The sequence below is a fragment of the Cordyceps fumosorosea genome (assembly GCF_001636725.1).
Source record: "Cordyceps fumosorosea ARSEF 2679 chromosome Unknown scaffold_11, whole genome shotgun sequence".
NCBI lineage: Eukaryota > Fungi > Ascomycota > Sordariomycetes > Hypocreales > Cordycipitaceae > Cordyceps > Cordyceps fumosorosea.
This window is the reverse complement of record NW_017387311.1, coordinates 433,166-450,084: the sequence shown is the minus strand read 5'-3', so window position 1 is coordinate 450,084 and position 16,919 is coordinate 433,166. Positions and strand designations below refer to the sequence as shown.

The window sequence follows — 16,919 nt, the reverse complement described above, 5'->3', positions numbered from 1 at the left end:
TGCCGATGGAAAACAATCTCCTCGCCATCACCGCCCCAGCACGACATACTCGTACGTCTGCGCGCCGAGCTTCCCGGCCAGCACGGCCTGCAGCGCCGCGCGCGCGCGCGGGATCTGGTCGCCGACGCCCTCCGTCTGCGCCGCGCCTGCCCGGAGCCTGTCGACCTGCGCGCCGAGCGCCGCCACCATCTCCTTGACCTCGTCGTCCTCGATGTTCTAAACTTGCGTCAGCCATGGCAACTTCATCCCATCGGTGAGAACAAAATTTGGGCGCAGCTACATACCTGAAAGGGGTTCATGGCCGCTTCCTTCTTCTCAAACGTGACGGTGCTGCCGCCGCCGCCGCCCGCCGCAGCATCCTCACCACCACCACCACCGCCGGTGGTAGTGGTGTTGTCCGGCGCCAGCACGTGCGCCTTCTTTAACAGCGCCCTGCTGTCCCTGGCCCTCGCGCGGGCCTCGGCCTCGAGCACCCGGAGGGCCTCGTACTCGGCCTCGAGCTCCTCCTCGGCGCGGCGGGCCTCGGCGGCGAGCAACTCGACGGCGTGCAGGACGGGGTCGAGCTGGCGCTCGAGCGTCTGCTTGGCGTTCGCTGCGTGCGCGTCGGCAGCGAGGCGGGCGGGAAGGGGAGCGGCGCGACGGAGCGCGCGGGGACACCGCGGATCTTGTCGAGGATGCGCTTGGTGATGAGGCGCAGCGCGGCCTCGGTGGGCGCGGCGCGCGACGAGTTGGAGGAGGATGACAGGCGTTGGAGGACGGGCCGCTGGGCGAGTTGCAGAATGGAGGTGAGGGCCTTGAGGGAGCCGTGGCCGAGAGGGCTCCATTTGGTTTCGATCGTGGACTGCCGCACGCGTCGTGTGAACGGCGCGACGTGTGGATAGGGCTTCTCCGGCGAGGGCGGTCCATCGTCGTCGTCGTCAACGTCGTCGGTTTCGGAACCGCCAGCTTCTTCCCCTTCTTCCTCATCCTGCTCCTCATCAACTCGCCTTCGCGCTCGTGAAAGCGGCTGCTCGTCAGGCGACGACTCTTGCTGCTGCTGTTGTCGTCGCTGCGTGGCCCCCGACCGCCCACCTGCCTGCGTTGAGCCGGCTGTCCTGCGCGCGGCCATCTTTCCTTGGACAGTACTCCGCCGTCTGGGCGGCGGCTTGTTCTGAATCTGCGAGGGCGTCACGTCATGGAGTGACGGGTGCGTCGTCTGCCTTGACGTCGGTATGGTAACCTGGCCGCCTATGCGGTTCTGGGCAACGCTGGGGTTCGGTCCACGTAAAAGAGCAGCGGCCGACGATCGCGACGTCAATGCAGCACCGGACACCGCCGTGCCGCTGTCGCTGAGTCGGCTTCGCTTTGCGGCCCGCGAGGCATCGTCGGCGGGCTGTCGTCGAGACGCGTTCACAGACGCGTTTGGTGGTCGCGGGCGTTTCCGGTTTGGTAGGTTCGCGATGGAAGCCTGAGATTGTGTGAGCATAAATTCATGATAAGATTTATTTACCATATAGCAAAAACGTACCATCCCATGAAATATTGATTGCGGTGAAGCTTTTGTTGTCGCGAGGATATTTACTAGATTCGCAAGGCCGATGTTGAACTCGACGTTGATCACAGTGCCCCACTGTAAGGTACGCCTCTCAGGTTCAAGGATTTACATATCTACTTGTGTCAGTGCCTGCGTATTTACTGCTCCATATGTGAATGCATCTTATAAGAAAGACTTTCTGTCGTTTAAAGTGACACTTCCTCGGCTTTGTCGAGGCCGCAGAGCGTACCTGTCTTGGCAAGCTGACTTGATCCTGCCATGAAACGAGAAGCAGCGCATCACCACCAGCACGGGGTGGCAGTCGCTCGCTTCAGCTAGCCGCAACACAGCTTCCCTGCCCTGTTCGTGCATGGCAAAATTCATCAAAAAAGGGACAATAATCAAAGGGACCAGATATATTTTTCCTTTGTTTCGAACATTATTGCTCTCTCCCCTATTGATACTCTACCGGCCAAGGCCGAGCTGTTCTGGAGCTTCCCCGCAGGCGGGCCAACCAAGATAAACACCACATGGTGCTGGGTACTTGTCCTCTCACGTAAACTACGTGTATCTGAAAGTACCGAGTCCCCTGATCTAGGCAACCAGCTCCTGCAGCTGAAGAACGCGCCCCAGCGCCGCCACGTCTCCGCGCCACGCCTCGACTTGGCCGGACTTCGTGCTAAATTGGCCACCTTGGCCTACTAACTAATAGTGAGCCTCGTCTGTCTTTTCATTTCCCCCCCATTTTCCATCTTCCATCACCCACAGCTATCCCGCAATCCCTTTTTGCTTCTTTTTTAAGCTTCCTATCTCTCCTTTGGACCAATCCACTTTTGAAAGGCTCTCCTATAAAGCCATCTTTGCTTCCAACCATCTCTTGTTGCGTCCCGCACGGGTTCCTGCATCCAACTACCGTTTTTTCGCTCTGCCAGCACGCACAATCCCCCCTGGTCCTCTCGCTTCATCGAAACCAACACAACCACTCAATCACAATGCGCTTCTCGCTCGCTACCACCGCCCTCGTCGCGGCCGTTCCCGCTCTTGCTGCCGATGCTGTTGCCGACGGCCCCCTTGGCCAGTACAAGGCCCAGTTCCAAAACTTCCTCGGCAAGTTCACCGGCTATGTCGCCGAATCGGCCGTTGTTCAGGACGGCCCCGTCGCTGCCGTCGAGGCCAAGATCGGCGAGGCCAAGATCTCCCAACTCACCCTAGAGAATTGGAAGGACACCCTCTACGCCCCCGTCCAGGCTGGTTCCGAGATCCCGGAGGAGTGGTGGGTGCTCATCACTGGTCGCAACAAGACCTGCTTCGGTAAGGACCCCTTCTGAATTGTTCTATTTCGTCTCTATTGTACTTACTAACATGCTCTAAAGGCCAGTGCGAAAAGGTTGAGAAGGCTTTCAACGAGACCGCCGGCCGCTTCACCATCACCCCCAAGGCTCCCCATATGGCTATTCTCAACTGCGAGGACGAGCGCGTCCTGTGTAACGCCTGGTCTGCGGGGGTCGGCTCCATCTGGGCCTTTGATATGCTTCCCGAGCCTGCTGCCATTGACATCTACAAGAGACGCCTCAACATGACCACCACCACCGCCGACGACCTTGTCACTCTCCAGGCCAAAGGCAAGAAGTCTTTCGAGCTTCTCGACTCTTGGTTCCACCCCTTCAACGGCAAGCTTGCTGAGCTCGGTCTGTCTATCCCCGTCGGCTACGCCTTTTGGGCTTTCAGCCTGGTTCCCAACTGGGCTTTCATGCTCATCGTCTCGATGGTCAGCCGCACCATTATGGGTAACCGCATGCAGCCTCCTCAGCAGCGCCGTGCCGGTGCCACTCCCGGTGCCGGTGCTGCCCAATAGTTGGACATTCACCTTTCCTCGTCCTTGTCCTTGTTTCTCGTAAAATATCCTATAATACAGCTTTGATCGTTTTCGCCAAGGAGCTCAAGCGTGCTTCTTGATTTCTTCCAGTATATCATTTTATTCTCTTTGGGCAATCAAAATGGGCGGGCCGACAATGACGACGACTGATGTTTTCCTTTTCGACGGAGTCGCTGTTTGGGTCGGAGGACCAGCCAGTGCCTGGGGGGTTTTATGGGATGTTTCCAACCGGTTCATTGTTAGAAATTGGGTCGCCAGCCATGTGTGTTTATTCATGTTGGGTATGTGGCCATATCTGATAGGGAAGAAAGACCATTAATACATGTCATTCTGGGTTAAAATCGTGTCGCGTCCTCTGCGATGGCACTGTAGTGTGATTTGCCATGCCGCTTGATCATTCACGTCTTGCGATTGCAGACTTCTTGTAGATTTTCTAAGCCGTCAAGGACTTGGTCGGGTAATTGGCGGTTCTTGAGATTGTCGGTTCGCACGTCGTCCAGGTCCGCAATGATCCTGGCAATGGCTCCTTCGAGGTCAGCCTCCTGCTGACGGAGCTTCGCAATCTCGGCCTCGACTGCACCGGCCGCGCCGTCGAGCTCCGGTAGGATACTGCCGAGCGTATGCTTGGCCTTTTTGGCCGCCGAATCGCTTCCAAACAGCTGTTCCCACACGCCCATCATTAGCCAAAATACGAAATCGTCGCTTGCCCGTATTGATCCAAAGGGGGTCGAGAGCAAGAACTCAAAAGAAAAATGGAAAAGACTTACGGCGCGGTCCATCTCTACCTCGCCGTCCACCTCCCAGTCGAGCTCCTCGCGGCGCTGGCGGGCGACCTCGCGACGAATGGCCGGGCCGCCGCGGCGCGCCTCGAGCTCGATGGCGGCGGCGACGGCGTCGACGGCCTGCCCGCGCTGGGCGGCGAGGTCGAGGAAGAGGCTGCGGATGGGGGCGGCGGAGCGCACATCGCGCGGGAAAAGCGCGCGGAACTGGTCGAGCGTCATGATGTTGGGCAGTCGCGCGGGGTCGAGGAGGTAGCTACTGAGCAGCTCGGCCTCGGTTGGGGGGGCAGACATATTGTCGGTCGTGTTGTCGAGCTCGGGGCGATTGGTGGGAGTGGTGAGCTGAAGTTTTTTGTTTGTATTCGGTTCGGATTGTCTTTGGTGCGTGTCAAGCGTTGATGCAGGGCCCAGGTTGCCGGGCGCGCAGTAGTTCTGTACCTAGGTTGGAGACGCGTTCTCTGGCCGAAGCTGTAATGGGTGGCCCATCCCCGCCAACAGTATCTATATACCGATGCTCCAAACACACAAAGTCGAAATAGTAATGAGCAGTTTTGCACCCAAAACAAGAGTACAGAGTCAACTTTTACATATTAAATATACCTAAGCAATAGATGAGATATGAAAATACATCCCGAAACAGGTGCGTCCCCTTTGAACTTGTAGGTTAAGCTGTTTTGCTCAGCGGCACCAGACCGTAACCAACAAAACAAACAAAACACTTTCGAAGAATTTTCTAGATTTACAAATCTAGGGCCCTTGGTAACTCCGAGTGTTTATATGCGCAACGTCTCCTGCAACTGTCCAAATGCCCAAGTTCTTTACTAGCTCGGTGACAGTGTCCTTGACCCGCCAACCAATCAAACCTACGAGACTCTCGTGTGGGGCAGCATAAATGGGCAGTGAATTTCGCGTCGCGTATCCGTACAAGGCAAAAAAATGCTGCCCAAGGGACGGTAAGACGCTGGGCAATTAACGCGAGTTAGCAAGTCACGTCCCATCGTATCTGACCTCTCACCAACTCAAGCCATAACGGCGTTTGCAAACAGCCACCACTCTCTCTCTCCACCAACAACCCCCCCAAAGAAGCGACACTGGGGTATTTTGGTTCATCCAGTATAACAGCTGGCATTCATCTTCATTGACACATTCCTTTGTTTTTTAATTTCTTGTTTCACAAAACACAAGGTGTCGAAAGCAAACGACTCATAGGCTAGCTGCATCTTCCCACATGCCACAGGACACATAAGCCACCCAACAGCACACACACCGAAACAATGGCGCCCACGCGCAATAACCCCCCTTCGCAGTTCAGCAAAGATGAAAAAGTGCTTTGTTTCCACATGGACATGCTGTACGAGGCCAAGGTGACCGACGTGCAGCCGGCCGAGGAGCAGGGCGACGGCTGGAGATATAAAGTTCACTACAAAGGCTGGAAGAGCACCTGGGACGACTGGGTGCTTGCGGACCGCATCCGCCCATTTGACGACGAGCATCGTGAGCTCGCCGCGCAGTTACACGCGCAACTCCGACAAAGCATGGCCAAAAGCTCCAAGCAAGCAGGCGGCGCCGCGTCCGGCAGCGGCGCTGGTGGCAGAAGGGGCCTCCGCGGCGACGCCTCTGGCCGCGGCAGCGAAGAACGCGGCGGCTCCTCGGCAGGCGGCCCCGGCTCACGCGCAACCCAGGGGCCTGCCGGCGGCGGACGGCGTGGCAAGGACTGGGAGCTCGAGACGGAGGACTCCTTCTACGCCAAGCCCATGATTAGTATCCCCGTGCCGGACCACATCCAGGCGATGCTGGTCGACGACTGGGAGAACATCACCAAGAACAACCAGCTCGTGCCGCTGCCGCACGCCAAGTCGGTCAGCAAGATTTTCGAGGACTATGTCGCGTTTGAGCGGCCGCATCGCGAGGAGCACTCGGCGAGCATGGACATTCTCACCGAGGTCGTCGCCGGCTTCCGCGAGTACTTTGAAAAGTCCCTCAGCAGAATCTTACTATACCGGTACGTCAGAGGCACACTCTTTTCTACGCGCATAGGGCTACCTTCCGTTTTCTTTCTTTCCCTCTTTTTTCTTCCTCTTCGTGCTAACATGGCTTGGCAACTCGCGAAGCTTCGAGCGTCATCAATACATGGATATTCGCAAGCTGTGGGATAACAACCACGACGAAAACTCAACGTACAAGAACGTCTGCGACGTCTACGGTGCCGAGCACCTCGCCCGACTCATCGGTAAGTCAACCGTCATCTTTTGACAGTCCGCATTATCCACCAGCTTTGAAATTAATGCGCACAAAATCAGTGTCCCTGCCCGAGCTCCTGGCGCAGACCAACATGGACCAGCAATCTGTGTCCCGTCTACGCGAAGAGATTGGCAAGTTTACCGTGTGGCTCGGTCGCAACTGCGAGCACTACTTTGTCAGCGAGTACGAGACACCCTCGCAAGAGTACATTGACAAGGCGCGCAGCTTCTAAACGGCGAAGCATTGTTCCCTCAGGGGCGGTTCCGCTCGTCATCTTTATCAACTCTTGTAACAAAAAGAAATACGCTACGGTCTTTGCTTTTCTTGACTGGCAAAGCAAATAGGGCAATCAGTTTGTTTTGCATTTTATCTTGAATGAAAGGGGTCTTTATTATTCTTTTGTACTTATGGAGTTGACAGTTTTTTGCTTCGTTTCCCAGGAGAAGCATTGGAAGGGTTCTTTTGTACACGGTTCGACCACCTATCTTTTCTTTTTGACATGCAAGCACATTGCGAATTCGCGCGAAACCTGAGTGAAGAAGAATGCAGTGATTGATGTGTATAAAGAAAGGTCTATGTTACAAAGGACAGCCCTCCCAGGCCAACCCTGTCTGGACGCCAGTAATACTTGTACATGGTCGTGATGAAGAGCAAGCCCCCCCCCCCCCTTTCACCGCGGCACCCGCTCCGCCGCCCTGCTCTCCACGTAGAAGCCCGCGTCCGGCGTGCGCGCCGCCCGCACCTCCCGCTTGCTCAGCGGCGCGTCCACCTCGGCCACGCGCACCAGCTCCTTGACCTTGAAGATCATGCCCGCGAACTGCGGCTCCGCCGGGTGGAACACGGTCTGCGCGCGTCGCCGCAGGCCCAGCGCCGCGAGCACCCCGCGCGTGCGCTCCGGCAGCCCGATGGCGCTCCTGTGCAGCGTCACGCGAAAGTAGGACATTTGTGCGTGCGCGCGCGTGTGTGTGTGTGTGTGTCGGTGTTGGGTGTTTTTGAGTCCGCCCGTTGTCGGTGGGTGTGTGTGAGATTGGCTTTCGTGTTTTGTGTGTGTGGTGCTTGGACGGTCGTTGAAGTCCTCTTTCGACCGAGGGAGGTTCGGTTGATGTACCTTTTTTTTTTTCGTCGTGGTCGCTCCGGCGGTAAGGAGGCGATTTTGTGCTTGGTCGAGGAGGCCCGCGGTGCGTTTCAATTTTCGATTCGAGGGTATTTGAAATCGCTCTTTATGACGGACTGACGTTTTGATGGCCCTTTTTATCCAGGTAATTACAATCGCTGCTCTGAGAATTCGGGTTTAAGCCATCTTGCGAACCTGGAGCTTCAGGTGGCCAACAGTAAAAATGGAGTCACGTGCCTCCGTGGTGATGTCCTACCCTGAAGCCAGTGTTCTTTTTGCGCAAACAACCACTGGCTGCCCAACCCTTAGATAAATAACTTGATGTATTTAAATCATTTTATTTATAGCTTACCTTTCGGGAACCATAACAATGATGTTCAAGTCCCAAATACTGCTATAGCTTATTAAGGGTCGGCCTCAGACGTAGACGGCAGGTTCACAGTGCGATACCACACCGGCGTTTTGGACCATTCAATATTTTCACCAACTCATAAAGACCACGAAAGTAAATTTGAACATATTGAATTAATTACATGTCTATTTCTGCGATTCAACGGCGAGCCATCGTGGACGCAGTACTGCGTGCCACCGTGAGCCTTTCTCCTATACAGTAGTCTACCGTTCACCTCCTTTATCTCATCACCCTCAATCATCAATGGTAACTCGAAACAAAAAGCAATGTGACGCTCGTGAAACTTCATTGTCATTTCCTTACATCTGCACCTCAACTCTGCCCTCAGCGCCAGGCCGGCCTTCGCGGAGGTTGGGGAGGAGGTAGGTGATGTCGTCCCAGGGGTGACGGTACAAACCAGTGCGCAGCCTCTTCTGGTCGAGGTAGTGGGCAATAAGACCAATGGAGCGACCAAGAACGAAGAGACCGTTGAGAACACCCATGCCAAGGTAGTCCTCAGCCTCCTCGGGAGAAAAGGCACCGCAGTTGCGAAGCAGGTCAACGAAGCAGACGGCAATGCAGCCATCGACGTTGAGAATCAGGTTATCCTTCTTCGAGGTGGTGACGGTCTCGACAGCCAGGGCGTAGTCGAGGAGCTTGTGGCTGGGGAACTTGGCAAGGACATACTCCTTGACAAGCTCGACACGCAGATCAGGGTTGTTGCGAGACTTGACGCGGTGACCAATACCGGGGATGAGCTTGTTGGCCTTGCGCATGCTGTCAACAAATTCACGGGGGCTCAGGTTCTTGTCAAAAGCCTTGGTGAACTCCTCAGCAGCACCATCAAGAGCACCACCGAAACGGGAGCCAATGGTAAGGAGACCAGACACGAGGGCACTGATAAGATCCTTGCCGGCACGGGTGGTGATGATGGTGTTCATGGCACCGGAAACGGCGGGACCGTGATCGGCAGTAAGCATGAGAACCATCTCGAGGAACTTGGAGGCGTAGTCGGGGAGTCTGCGGCGGAACCAGAGCAGAGACATGACACCACCAATGCCAATATCCTCCTTGAAGACGTCGGAGATGGGCATACCAGCGTAAAGAAGCTCCTGGCCACGGTCGTCGGAAATGGTGGAGATGAAAGCAGCGGGCTTACGGATGAGGCCGAGCTCCTGGGCCCAAGAGTAGTCAATAGGGATCTTGGGGACAACAGGTTCGGGCTGGGGCTGAATGGTGCCGTCCTTGACGAGCTTCTGGTAGAGCTCAGCGAGAACGGTGGGCATGTCCTCAAAGGTGTTGGGGACGTGGAAGCCAGCCTCCTTCATGGACTTGTTCTTGGTGGCAGCGGTCTCGAGCTGAGAGTTGGCCAGGGCACCAGCATGACCGAACTGGACCTCAGTCTTGAACATGCTGGCGCAGGTACCAATGGCCCAAGCGACGATGGGCTTGGTGATTATGCCCTTCTTGACGGCATCGATGACCTTGTACTCTTCGACACCACCAACCTCACCGAGGAGGACGAGGATCTTGCAGGCGGGATCGGCCTGGTAGCGGAGCAGGTGGTCGATGAAAGTGGTACCAGGGTAACGGTCACCACCGATGGCAATACCCTCGTAGACGCCATCTGTGTTCTGCGAAATGATGTTGTTAAGCTCGTTGGACATGCCGCCAGACTTGGAGACGTAGCCGACGGAACCCTTGCGGTAGAGCTTGGAAGCAACAATGTTATCCATCATGCCACCGGTGTTACCGATCTTGAAGCTACCAGGCTTGATGCCACCGACGGTGGCGGGGCCGATGATGGTGACACCCTTCTTCTTGGCAGCGTGGGCAATCTCACGCGCGCGCTGTAGGAAAGAGGCTGTTAGCTGAGTGCATCAATAGGGAAACTATTGCGGCAGAAACTCACGCGCTCGGGAACACCCTCGGCAATGATGGCAATGGTCTTGATCTGGGGGTACTGCATCAGCTCCATGGTGGAGCTGTAGACGGAGCGAGACGAGGCAAAGTTGACAACGACATCGACGTCGGGGTGCTTGGCCATGGCCTTTTCGGTCTGCTGGTAGACGGGCAGCAGAGTCTCGGAGGTGCCCCAGTACATCTTGCTGACGAACTGGCCACCGAAGGTGTAGATGATGCCGGCGACGGAGGGGGTCTTGCGCTTGCAGATAAAATCAAAGTCAAGCATGCCCTGGACAGCTCGGGGCTGGAGGCCGTAGACGAAGCATCGGGTCTTGTCGTGGAAGAGAGCGTGCTCGGGGAGGGGGCTGAGGGGCCGGCTGGGAGCAGCAAAGCGCTGGATCTTGTCGTTGGCAGAGAGGCTGGCGCCGCTGGCCGTGGTGGTGCCCTGAGCCATTGTGAAGGAGGCTGTATGTGTGTTGTGGGTAGAAGCTGGGAGGAATAGAGCTGTTCAAGGCTCAAGGTGGATGAATTGGAGCTGTTGAGAGCGACTCGAATGGTGGTGAGCAAGCGGACGAGGCGGGTTCCGACCAGGAAACTTTTTTGCCGGTATTAGCAGCTGAAGTAGAAGGTGTTAATAGCTGAGCCTGAACGACACAATCGAGTAGAGGACAAGATGAAGCTTGCCAATCGCGAAGATGGGGAAGGGAAGATGGAAGAAAGACGAAGAGGTGTGAGAGGAAGAGTAGAGTAGGAGATGAAGGAAGCTGGCGGAGGATAGCGAGCTTGCTGGGAGGCGGTTCAACAGGACGGACCAGGCCTTTGCTGGGAGTGTTTGCCGCAAGACTGTTGTACCCCCCGAGTCGTCGCGCAGCGGACAGCCCACCTTGGGGGAGGCACTGGAGCAACGACAGGCTTGCAGCCCACCAAGACGCAGAGGAAGGGTCACCAAAAAGGGAGTGGAGCCGGGACCTTGTAGCGGATCCCTGCCGAGGGGTGCTGGGTTACAAGAAAAAAAAAAAAAGAGTGAGGAGGGGGAGTTGGAGAAAGGTAGAGGTACAAGGGCGCAGCTGAAGATGGTACAAGCTGCGGGCCAGAAAACAGAGTGCAAGATGATGGGGCAGGGTGGGGCAGCAGAGAAACAGCGCTGAGTCCGCTGTAAATTGTGCTGCGGTTATCTGACGAGATGGCTCTGCTGAGGGCGTAGAACAAGAATAAAATAATAATAAACAAGATTGTGAACTTACTGGGCTGACTGTGTTCGCAATTGAGTGAAGCAACCGTCTGTTTTCTAAAGTGTAGTTGACGCCTTGTTTCCCATCAATATGCTCCCTCCATCTGACAGTACACACAGCTGGATGAGCGGTGTCGGTGTCTGTCGGTGTCGCTAGAGCGATTGCGGCTGTACCAGTTGGGGCAATCTTGTGTGTTTTCCCTCATCTGGCTTCGCGGTTGGCAGGTAAGTTGAGGCTAATAAAAGAACCTTTCGGATCTGTTGAATTGCTGCCACGCGGTGTGTGCTGTAGCACTCGCTGCCTCTCCCTGTCCCTGCACCGACAGATGGCTTGCTGCAGGCAGACGCTTGTCCCGCCACGCTAGCACTGAGGCTGGTCTAGTGGGGGATCCCTAAACAGCAGCATTTGGAGGCCACAGCGACATTGATAGCCACCCTGAGACCTTGGTGACCTTTTTTTTTTTGGTGGGCTGCCAAGTTGTTCAAAGAAAGGAGGACTCGCAAAGTCACCCGCTTGCTTGGCCGTGTTCGGGGCTCTCGCTAACCTGCAGAGGTCAAGTAAATAACTCTTCGTGTTATGATACATGTATCGTGTATCCGCACTCGCACCCGCACCCGCACCCGGGTTTCGATGCCAATGCTGTAAACCGGCATTCGCAACCGCCAGCATCAGCTCACCAAGCAATCTATCCCCGTCTCTTTGCTTGGCTGCCCGTTGATGTTGCCCGATGCACAGCGTGCAGTCCCCGTGTAAGCCGGTCATGAAATAACGGCTTTCTTCAGTTGTCGGCTTGCAGCGCCGGTGCCTGGACTCGGCGGCACTAGCGCGTCAGCTTCATCGCCAGAAGCTGCCCGAAGAGGCATTCTTTGTGTTGTGTAGAAGAGTAGCGTGTGATGGCCGTATGAGTTGTGCTCAGCGGTATTTTTTCACAAGTCTCCCATCTCTTAAACAGTCTGTTGTGACATCTTGGCTTACACGCCATCTGGCTGGAGATGCCGTATCAGGCTGCAGCCAGCTCTACAGCGCTGCATCCACTATCGGCAAGTGAGCTTTTAAGCTCGCTTTTTGCCTATATAATGGCGATAAGCCAGATGATAAGAGACACAAGAGTCGTGGCAATGGCGCAAATGCCCGACTATTACCGGCTCTCTGGGAGCGGATTGAACTTGCGTGCGTCGTTCAGGCTCGCCAGAAACGCCGTGACTAGCAATACCAGCAGCCGGCCTTGGTGACAGTGGTGCTGACATGGGATGGCCTGCAGGTGCCGTTCAAGCCGCTGACCAAAGACGTCACGGAGGCTGGCTTGTCGCATGGACAGGCAATCTGGGGTATCTCAGTCGGTACTGGTAACACCAGGGATGCATTGCTCTGTAGAATCGGACAGAAGAAACATGTAATACGGCGCGGTCATTTCGCCCGTGTCGCATCCGTATCCACCCCTTTTCGTTTTCGCTTTGTCCGTTTCTTGCGCGATCTTTGCCGCCAGCAAAAGTCATTAGTGTTCTTTTTTTTTTTGGCTGGACCCCTCCAGACTGGGAGAGCGAAATCGGGAAATTGGGAATTTTTTCAATTCCTTGGTGGAACCCATTTTTGTCAAACAGCGACTCTCGGCGGCCTCGGGGGATTTGCGCGGGTAGTTTGGACATTTCTCGTTCCACGTAATGAATCCCCTCCGTGAAATGGTAGCATGGTAGCACCCAGCTTTTGAGTAATCATGCCCGTGGAGTTCTTGTTCCCCCGTGGCCGCTGTTTGATGACCGGAATTTTGGTCATACACGGAGTCGGAGCCTCCTTGCTGCCATCTTCAGACAGCACCACCACCGTAATCTGGCGCTGCCTCGCGATTGATTCTCTGAGCTTGTCGGAAAAGATGCCGGCCACTGTAATTGCGGAGCCTGCCAGAACAGGCACCACCAGCCTTTCTAGCGCTGATCCACTTGGCTTCTCAACCGCTGGGGAGATGCAGCTGCATGTACTGGTACTTGCCCCAAAGCTTTTTTTGGGCGCAGATACGGCGAGGAATCCACTGCACTGCTGCAGCCCGCAGCCTCCGTAGCATCATCTTCGTCGTCACTGCTGCTCCCACCACCCACCAGGCCACTGCCCACCATGGCCAAGCAAGCTGCCCCTCTGCTGCGCTGACCGCCCCCGGTTGCTTTGCTGCTCAGCAAAAAAAGAAGGGCCCAGAGGGCTTGCGCGCTGCCCGCCCACCAAGTCCCTGAAGCCAGCTGCTCCCCAAAAAAATCCAAACCACGGCACTGGTCGCCCCTCTTGGACAGCTGCACGCCGCATGCCGCACGCCGCACGCCAGCGCACCCTGGAGCTTGACTCCCCCAACTTTCTGCCCACTGCCACCCAACTTGCTCCGTTTCGGTTCGTTGCTTGCCCACCCGCCTCTTTTCTGCCACCATCCCGCATCTCAGCACTCTTCCCTCCCACCTCTTCGTCCATTGTCTCTTCTTTTGCGCTTCACAATCCTGTCCCATTCCAGCCAACCTTGCTCTGTGCAATTCTCACCGGCTTCATTTTCCACCTCGTATTCTCTGTGTTGCAGCTTCCCGTCACAGCTGTTGCTCGTAAGTTCGTTGCTCTGCATGTTGGAGAGCTTCTGGTGCTGGTGCTGCGTTGGCGGTCGAGCTGGGTGACTTTGTCGTTGCCATTGTCTCGCCATCCGCTTCGCCGCACACGCGCTCCTCCTTTGCGACCGTTTTCTGACTCGTTCCAGATCTGCCTTGATCTCCTCGAACCCGGCTCCCTTCTCCGCCACCTCTCACGTTCCACCTCACCAAACCACACAGCTCCCACAATGTCCGCCAAGTCGATCTTCGAGGCCGACGGCAAGGCCATCCTCAACTATCACCTCACCCGCGCTCCCGCCATCAAGCCTAGTCCTCTTCCTAAGCCCACCAAGCACAACGCCCCGGCCAGACTTGCTTCTCTGCACTTCCCCGAGGACGCCAACGTCGCCGACGTCCTCGACCAGGCTGAGGTCACCTACCCTTGGCTCCTCCAGGACGGCGCCAAGTTCGTCGCGAAGCCCGATCAGCTCATCAAGCGTCGTGGTAAGAGCGGTCTGCTCGCTCTCAACAAGACCTGGCCCGAGGCCAAGGCCTGGGTTGCCGAGCGTGCTGGCAAGGAGCAAAAGGTTGAGCACACCAGCGGTGTCCTGAGACAATTCCTCGTCGAGCCTTTTGTCCCCCACCCTCAAGATACCGAGTACTACATCAACATCAACTCTGTCCGCGATGTAAGTTTTGTCGTCTTTTGCGTTTCCTGGGCCGTTGCAGCTGTTTTGGTTTATTCAACCATTGTCATTTGCTTGATGCATTGTGGTGGGACACTGGACGTCGAGTGTGTCCGGAAGAAACAAAGTTGGGACTCCAATTGGAACTTTTCGCCTTCCTTTGTCCGGAGCAGACTTCTGCTATATAGTCCACGGCTGCCGGCTGCTGGGATTTTATGTGGGCTACCCTTTTGGGGTGGTCCCTTCCAAGCGTTCAACCGCCTCGGACGAACGGATGTCACGATGGAGAGGGTCCCGGCTCTGCACCACCCCCCTGTCTCGATGAGCTACGGCTCGAGCCGAAGCCCACAAACGGCGTACCTGCATTGGCCTCGCGATTCTATCTCTATTTTAAGAAGAACAGATCGTGCTAACTGTTTTCGTTTTGCTCTAGGGTGATTGGATTCTCTTCACCCACGAGGGTGGTGTCGATGTTGGTGATGTCGATGAGAAGGCTGAGAAGATCCTGATCCCCGTTGATCTTGCCGAGTTCCCTTCACACCAGGAGCTTGCCGCTACTCTCCTTAAGAAGGTTCCTCAGGGTGTTCACAATGTTCTCGTCGACTTCATCATGCGCCTCTACGCCGTCTACGTCGACTGCCAGTTCACATACCTCGAGATCAACCCCCTGGTTGTCATTCCCAACGCCGACAAGACCTCTGCCGAAGTCCACTTCCTGGATCTTGCTGCCAAGCTTGACCAGACGGCTGACTTCGAGTGCGGTGTCAAGTGGGCTATTGCTCGCTCCCCCGCTGCTCTCGGCTTGACCAACATTGCTTCTGGTGCTGACAAGGTCAGCATCGATGCTGGTCCCCCCATGGAGTTCCCTGCTCCCTTCGGCCGTGAGCTCAGCAAGGAGGAAGCCTACATTGCCGACCTTGACGCCAAGACTGGTGCCTCCCTGAAGCTTACTGTTCTGAACCCTGCTGGTCGTATCTGGACCCTCGTTGCTGGTGGTGGTGCTTCCGTTGTCTACGCCGATGCCATTGCCTCGTCCGGCTTCGCCGATGAACTCGCTAACTACGGTGAATACTCTGGTGCACCTACTGAGTCCCAGACCTACCACTACTCTCGCACCGTTCTTGACCTTATGCTCCGCGCCCCTGTCTCCGAGAAGGGCAAGGTTCTCTTCATTGGTGGCGGCATTGCCAACTTCACCAACGTTGCCAGCACTTTCAAGGGTGTCATTCGCGCTCTCCGCGACTTCGCTCCCCGCCTCATTGAGCACAACGTCAAGATCTGGGTCCGTCGTGCCGGCCCCAACTACCAGGAAGGTCTCAAGAACATGAAGGCCGCCACCCAGGAGCTCGGCCTCGATGCCAAGATCTTTGGCCCGGAGATGCATGTCTCTGGCATCGTGCCCCTTGCTCTTGTTCCCGGCAAGTGGGAGAGCAGCAACGTTGAGGAGTTCAAGGCGTAAGGGTCTTGCTGATAATAATGGATGAAAAATAAGACGACGAAACCCAGGCTGTGCCTGTGGTTTTTACCAGATGTTGCCAGATGTTGTATTTTGCAAGCTAGACCACTATGAAGGCTGGGAGTTTTGACCTTGACGTACTGGATGATACAAGCTGGAGAAGAACCTATGTAAAATTCTGCGCTGCAGAATATGAGTATAACCGTAATAGACATTGCATGATGATTCAATTTATATTCGGCGATTCAATTAACGTGACACAATGTGATGGGAGGTAACTCATGATGATGCGGATACCACCAGAGCAACGTGGCGGGGTGCCGAATTCATTTACGTATTGTCTGGCAGTCATATAGATATTTACCACCAGTAGCGCCGGGCGCGTAAATCAAGCGCCAACAAGACCAGCGGTTGGCGCGCGAGTTCATCAACTATCCAAACTTGGGGTTATGAAGCAAGAAGATGATATTGAAGGGTGGCTTGAAAGAAAAATGCGCCATCATTATAATTGTTATGTAGTATTATGTTTCCCAAGAAAAAGACAGTATTCAAACTCGGTGCCAATATTGGCTGCAGTGAGATGAGAGAGCGCTTACCAGCATATGTTTTGCTTAGTTTTGTATTACAATGAATACAAGAATCGTACAGGCCTGCGCATGAGTCCAAATACGTTCCAGCCACCTATACCTGTAGCTACTCCATGAACCATGTTTCAACCTCTCGCTGTTACCCGAGTTGGCCAGTTCCTGCCCTTTGTAGCCTGCTTGAGAGCAGGCGCTCTTCTTGATATCGAGCGGTCGTTGGGGTCCAACGACTGGGCCGTTTCGAAGAAGATACAACATGTTGGAAATAAAAGTTGTTGTGAAAGTCTCTGCCGTAGTTGACAATAGAGAATCACCTGCATAGCCGGTTGCTCAGCATCTTGCAGTCGAGCAGCTTGCTGCGGGAGGGACGCCCCACCACCACCAACATTGTGCGATCGGCTGCTCAGCCGATCTTGCTCTCGTCCTCCTCACAACCTCACACTACGCGCCGGCCGACAACCAGTTCACCAAGCCCACAAATGCACTGCTCATCGAGATATAAAAAAGACGGGCTACCAAGCTGCCCGGCCGACCGACTTCTGCGTCATCTCCCTTCCTTATTACTGACACTCCAGCATCCGAGG

The 16,919-nt window shown here is 55.5% G+C and overlaps 7 protein-coding genes across 7 annotated transcripts; 3 read left to right on the top strand and 4 right to left on the bottom strand.

Moving 5' to 3' along the window:
• Positions 1-27: 27 nt before the first annotated feature.
• On the bottom strand, positions 28-1,510 carry ISF_04946 (hypothetical protein; the record flags this gene model as incomplete). Its single annotated transcript, XM_018848551.1, has 4 exons — positions 28-216; positions 285-592; positions 658-1,447; positions 1,508-1,510. The coding sequence occupies 4 exons, from the start codon at positions 1,508-1,510 to the stop codon at positions 28-30; spliced, it is 1,290 nt and encodes a 429-aa protein (XP_018704277.1).
• A 995-nt stretch (positions 1,511-2,505) lies between these two features.
• ISF_04945 (hypothetical protein) lies at positions 2,506-3,368 on the top strand (the record flags this gene model as incomplete). Its single annotated transcript, XM_018848550.1, has 2 exons — positions 2,506-2,824; positions 2,887-3,368. The coding sequence occupies 2 exons, from the start codon at positions 2,506-2,508 to the stop codon at positions 3,366-3,368; spliced, it is 801 nt and encodes a 266-aa protein (XP_018704276.1).
• Positions 3,369-3,787: 419 nt separating this feature from the next.
• On the bottom strand, positions 3,788-4,462 carry ISF_04944 (Kinetochore subunit NKP2; the record flags this gene model as incomplete). Its single annotated transcript, XM_018848549.1, has 2 exons — positions 3,788-4,048; positions 4,157-4,462. 2 exons carry the CDS (start codon positions 4,460-4,462, stop codon positions 3,788-3,790), a joined length of 567 nt encoding a protein of 188 aa, XP_018704275.1.
• A 980-nt stretch (positions 4,463-5,442) lies between these two features.
• ISF_04943 (histone acetylase complex subunit) lies at positions 5,443-6,641 on the top strand (the record flags this gene model as incomplete). The annotated part of the gene is made up of 3 exons (XM_018848548.1): positions 5,443-6,170; positions 6,280-6,398; positions 6,469-6,641. The coding sequence occupies 3 exons, from the start codon at positions 5,443-5,445 to the stop codon at positions 6,639-6,641; spliced, it is 1,020 nt and encodes a 339-aa protein (XP_018704274.1).
• A 438-nt stretch (positions 6,642-7,079) lies between these two features.
• Positions 7,080-7,352, bottom strand: ISF_04942 (Ribosomal protein L30, ferredoxin-like fold domain protein; the record flags this gene model as incomplete). Its single annotated transcript, XM_018848547.1, has 1 exon — positions 7,080-7,352. The coding sequence occupies one exon, from the start codon at positions 7,350-7,352 to the stop codon at positions 7,080-7,082; it is 273 nt and encodes a 90-aa protein (XP_018704273.1).
• An 882-nt stretch (positions 7,353-8,234) lies between these two features.
• On the bottom strand, positions 8,235-10,273 carry ISF_04941 (ATP-citrate synthase subunit 1; the record flags this gene model as incomplete). The annotated part of the gene is made up of 2 exons (XM_018848546.1): positions 8,235-9,764; positions 9,827-10,273. 2 exons carry the CDS (start codon positions 10,271-10,273, stop codon positions 8,235-8,237), a joined length of 1,977 nt encoding a protein of 658 aa, XP_018704272.1.
• Positions 10,274-13,857: 3,584 nt separating this feature from the next.
• On the top strand, positions 13,858-15,754 carry ISF_04940 (ATP citrate lyase, subunit 2; the record flags this gene model as incomplete). The annotated part of the gene is made up of 2 exons (XM_018848545.1): positions 13,858-14,298; positions 14,729-15,754. The coding sequence occupies 2 exons, from the start codon at positions 13,858-13,860 to the stop codon at positions 15,752-15,754; spliced, it is 1,467 nt and encodes a 488-aa protein (XP_018704271.1).
• Positions 15,755-16,919: the final 1,165 nt, after the last annotated feature.